The sequence below is a fragment of the Chinchilla lanigera genome, unplaced genomic scaffold, assembly GCF_000276665.1.
Source record: "Chinchilla lanigera isolate Chin_1 unplaced genomic scaffold, ChiLan1.0 scaffold00139, whole genome shotgun sequence".
Lineage (NCBI taxonomy): Eukaryota > Metazoa > Chordata > Mammalia > Rodentia > Chinchillidae > Chinchilla > Chinchilla lanigera.
Genome location: NW_004955540.1, coordinates 2,110,701 through 2,115,604, shown reverse-complemented (window position 1 = coordinate 2,115,604; position 4,904 = coordinate 2,110,701). Strand labels below are relative to the sequence as shown.

Here is a 4,904-nt window from a genome sequence, read left to right as displayed (position 1 = left end):
CCGCGCGGACGGACCGGTTTCCCCTCCCTCCCGCAGCGCGGACGGGTCCGCCGGCGCCCCCGGCTGCCGCCCGAGCCGCCGCCTCTGGTGCTCTGCGGGGAAATCTGTGGTCTGGGCCGCCCGCCCCTGGATCTTCTCGTGTGCAGCCCTCCGGGCGCTCCCCGGCGCGGGCCGAGAGCGAGTGCGCGCGCGTTGTGGGTCAGCGGAATGTCTAGTGGCTGTCCTGGCGCGTGCGTCAGTGACATCTACGGAACCGCCAGGACCCGGCGGCTGGCGGGGTCTCCGCGCGCGGCGCATCCTGTTTCCCTCGGCAGGTGTAGTCACAGATGACAGGCGCTGCGCAGCTGTGTTTGTTTCAGGTCCATTTCTCCTTACCATACGCAGTCCTTCGGCGTTACCGTCAGTACCCAGTTGTGTAAACTCTTGGGTTTAGGGAAGAGGCTGGGACCGCATATGGTGGAGCACAAAAAGCCAGGTTAGAGGTGGTTACCAGTTGCCCTTCAGGGTGTCGGTTCCTTATTTGTCGTTGGGGAAAAGTAGTACAGCCGGAGATGGTGGCGCATGCCTGTAATCCCAGCAGTCAGGAGGCTGAGACAGGAGGATCTTGATTTCAAGGTCAGCCTAGGCTACAGAATGACACCTTGTCTCCAAACAAAGTAATAATAATGATGATGATACTTGCTCACAGGTTTATTGGAATGAAATGACGTATATGAAAATACTTAGTTGTGATGTACTGTATACTGTACCTGGGAAGTGAAACTCCAGTCTGTTCACTTTATATTGTGCTTTCTCAATGCTTATAAAAATATGCTGCTGACAAGTGCACTGAGAGCCATTATTCAAGTCGTGTTGGTTTCCTAGGAGTTTTGGCTAGAAGATTCCTGCTGGTAGTCTATTCAGATGCTGCACGGACCAGAGGTGTGCAGTACCTGTGAGCTCCCACCCTTGCTCACAGGTTCTTCCCCCTTCCTCTTGTCAGGGTTGGCATTTGAAGGCCTTGCCCTTCTGTACTTCAGGCCTGTGAGAGAATAAAAATAGTCATTTCAAAGCCTGCTTTGCTTGGCATTCCGGATAGGATAAATTGGGTGGGGGGGGGTGGTTCATAGGTTGTTGTGAAGGACGTTGGGAGTGGCTCATCTAAAACTCCCTGACTGGAGAAAAAAAACCGGACACTACCAAGTCCTGGAGGGACACAGTGCTTGAGGGAGATCAGAAAAATGGCTCCTAGCTTTCTCCACTGCCATAGATCAGACCAAAGAGAGAAGCTGGTGTTAGAGAGGGACGGTGATGCTCAGGCCATCCTTTTAGAAATAGAGCCAAGCAAGTATAGTGACAGTGGAGTCATGGCAAACGTTGTTACATTTGAATTAGCCTTTAACTATCCATAGGCTTTCTTCAGCCTCCGTGTGTTTTGCTGAGGTAAAGGAAGTGTGACATTTCTTTGGAGCTGGAAAAGCTGGTACACAGTGCTTGCCCTCGCACCTTATGTTCTTTTTCTCAAAAATCAAGAAATCTTCATCTTTCCTGTCTATCCAGAGGGCTTAAATCAGTAGAAAAGCAAGTATCCCAGTTGGACATTTCCTGCTACTTTCTTCTACAGGTCTTGGGTATTCAGTTGCCTTGAAGCCTCATTTTGGCCTTTGTCTCTATTTCCTTTGCTTAGATTCCACTTTTGTGCCTTTACAGTGGTTCTGTACTAGCACGAGGACTGTCACTGTTCTCTCTTGTGTCCTTTACCTGAACAGTTGGCAGTCCCTGTTGCAGCCACTCTAAAATTGTGCTACAAGAAGCAGAATGGGGGCGTGGTGATGTGCGTCTGTAATCCCAGCACTCTGGAGGATCACTGCAAGTTGGAGGCCAGCCACGGCTATGTAGTGAGTCCAGGGCCAGCCTGAGCTACATAGCAAGAGCTTGTCTCCAAAAAATCCCCAAACTAAAACAAAAAAGCACAGTAAACTATGTGAGGCCAGCATAGGTTCCCAGGCAGCACACCATGTATTAGAAAGGCTGTGCATCTTTTCTGAGTATTTCATTGCAATGTTTATTGCCTGTGAACATTTTAATAAAAACTGGGCTATCATTAAAATTTTCATTCTTTGCCAGATGTTTCCCCTCAGTCTCATCCTGAAGAAATAGGTCTTTTTTTGTTGAAGTTTATTTGGCTATATTATGGAAAATTGCCTCTAATTGTGAGGTGGAGAAGCACGGCTTCCCTCTGTAATGTGCTCTTCCCATGATTTGTAGTGGTTTGATGAAGAAGCAGAGAGCAGTGACGATGTGGAAGTTCTCACTGTCAAGAAATTCCGAGGAGACCTGGCCTACAGACGCCAGGAGTATCAGGTGGGAGTCAGCCTGCACGGCTCTGCTACTTGAAGCGGGTTCTGGATTGGTCAGTTACAGCATGTGTAAGTAACAGTGCTGAGTTGTGAGTGAATGGTTTGTGAAGATGAGTTGACTGTTTCGTTTTTTGTATTTTAATCTTAGACTTCCAAGGGGCTGTTCTTTCCTATATGATTCTATATAATTTTTATTTCTCCTAAATAAAAAAAAGAAGAAACTATTTGGGTCCCCACTGGCCTGTTCCTCTGGGTTGTCCAGCCCCGCATTGTATGTGAGCCTCCAGCCAGACACCTCAGGCTGTCACAGGTGCAAAACACCCCAAAATGTGTAAGAAGCGGGAAAAAAAGGCTGTGAGGCACCAGGTTACTTTACATACTTCTCATTTCCTCCTTATGAAAATAGCAATGTGATGGATTTACAGGAAGGTAGCTGCAAAACCAGCATTTGGAGCCTGGTTTCTTTTACACTGTGCTGCTTCCGTGGTAGTAAGTCATTATATTCTCCATCTGTTCTGTCTGTACATTTAAGAAAGATAGTGCTCACTAAAATACTCAGGTTCATTGTAGGGTCAACCCTAACATTACCTCTGTTTAGCAAAAAAAGTCATTCTTGTACCGAATCCTTTTTCTTCCCTCCTTCCCTCCCTCTCTTTCTTTCTCTCTCTCCCCCCTTTGTTTCCTTCCTTCCTTCCTTCCTTCCTTCCTTCCTTTCTTCCTTCCTTTCTTCCTTTCTTTTTCTCTCTTTCTCTCTTTCTCTGTCTTTCATTGCAGAAAGCGCTGCAGGAGTATTCCAGTATCTCTGAAAACTTGTCACCTACCAATTTTGCCATGAGAAGGGACATCTGGGAAGGCCAGGCCCGCTGTCTGGCTCACCTGGGAAGGCATGTGGAGGCGCTGGAGATCGCTACAAACTTGGTGAGTGGTTTCATTACTTTCTTTTACCAAGGACAATTGAATAGTGTATTTTCTAGAAACAAAACAAAAAATAAGTTTTTTGTTAGCAGAATCAGTGGGGTTGGCTAAGGAAAAGAAATCAGTGGAATTTTATTGTGGATAATTTGGAGCTCTGAATATAATCCTTTCTTGTAATACTTTTTCAGTGTTAAGCTCAAAAATTTTCATTGTTTGGGAAAATCTCATTTGCACAGGTTTTACTCTTGTGAGGAGTACATAATGAGTGACCCTCTTTTTGTTTGTTTGTGTTTTAAGATTTTAGGTTTTGTTTTCCAAAATTTCTACAATGAATCATATATTACTCCTCTAAGTAGAAAAAATTATAAAAACATGAGTAAGGGGGCTGGGGATTTAGCTCAGCGGCAAAGCGCCTGCCTGGCAAGCGCAAGGTCGTGAGTTCGGTTCCCGGTACCGGAGAAAAGCCAAAAACATGAGTAAATACCAAGCCAAGGGTAACAGTCATTTTCATAGTCAGGCATGGGCGCATGCCTATAATCCCAGTACTTGGGAGGCTGAAGTGGAAGAATTGCCTCAAATTTGAGGCCAGCCTGGCCTACATAGCAAAACCTTGTCTCAAAAAGCAAGCAAAACAATAGAAAAAATGCTTTTCATTTTTTAAAGAGAATGTGCAAAACTTTTTTAAGGGGTAAAGAAAGGCAGTTGTTTGGGGGGATATAGCTCAGCAGCACAGTGCCTGCCTGGCACATGTGAGGTTGTGAGTTTGATTTCTGGTACCACAAAGAAAAAGTAGTTGTTTGTAACTGTAGATTCTGTTTTGTATTCAGATTAAGCCATTTGTGGCTTCCTCATGTAGGTTTTGTGTAAACAGAAATGGGAGTTAGTCTGGGTTGCCCTGCACTAGCATGTGGAGACCATCATTCTCTGTGGCTTGCTCCTCGGCCCTGTTGGCGTGGCCTGCAGGGTCTTCCTCTACCTTGTAACTGAGGAGCCACAGGGCCTCCCACCACGGGACCAAGGGCTCTCACAGCGCAAGGAGACCTTGGTGGGAAGGATCTGTAGCACAGGAAAACGCCATTTGTTCTTTCTCTTCCCTGCCTTACTAACTGTGCACTCATTCTTGAAGAGAAGGAGGATGGGTCACCACGCCAATCCAGCTTGGCTGTGAGCAGTGAGCCGGGGTGTGAACCAGCTCATGCTGGGCGCTCTGCTCTGCGCATCGCAGCAGTGGCTTCAGTGTCTGTTCTGGACCCACCGCCTCTTTGCCACCCTGCCATCGCCCTCTCGCGGGTCACCCTTGGCCTCAGCCTCTTTGCCTTGCTTGCTGGTCATCGAAGGCAGGAACAGCTGGAGGGATGGAGGGGGCTGGTGGTCTCTGTGGTCCTTCAATGTATCTATTTCTGTGGCCGAGGGAGGGATCCATGCCCATTTGTGGCTGCCAGGGCTCTAGAGCAGGAGGGGCTCCCAGGCAGGAGAGCACCAGTCTGAGGGGCTCTGGGCCCTGTCTGACTCTTGGGGCTGTTTGCTGGCCAGTGGGGTCATCCCGGTGCATCCTGCCTTCTGTGCGAGGCCCTTATTTCCTGCTACCCTGTGTGTTATGCTCTGAGATTTCTTCCCTGCTCAGGTTCTTTTCTTTTTTTTTTTTTTTTT

The 4,904-nt window shown here is 47.6% G+C and overlaps 1 protein-coding gene across 2 annotated transcripts in view; it reads left to right on the top strand.

Annotated features, from left to right (window-relative positions):
• Positions 1 to 4,904, top strand: part of LOC102028896 (chromosome unknown open reading frame, human C8orf76) — an 18,010-nt gene that overhangs the window by 317 nt on the left and 12,789 nt on the right. Inside the window, exons 1-3 of one of the 2 annotated variants that reach the window (XM_005410923.2) lie at positions 257 to 359; positions 2,248 to 2,343; positions 3,114 to 3,257. In XM_005410923.2, the coding sequence (XP_005410980.1) occupies positions 327 to 359; positions 2,248 to 2,343; positions 3,114 to 3,257 (273 nt within the window). In that variant the 5' untranslated portion in view covers positions 257 to 326. Of the gene's footprint in view, positions 1 to 256; positions 360 to 2,247; positions 2,344 to 3,113; positions 3,258 to 4,904 lie in introns of those variants that run through there. The other variant, XM_005410922.2, reaches the window with a different exon arrangement.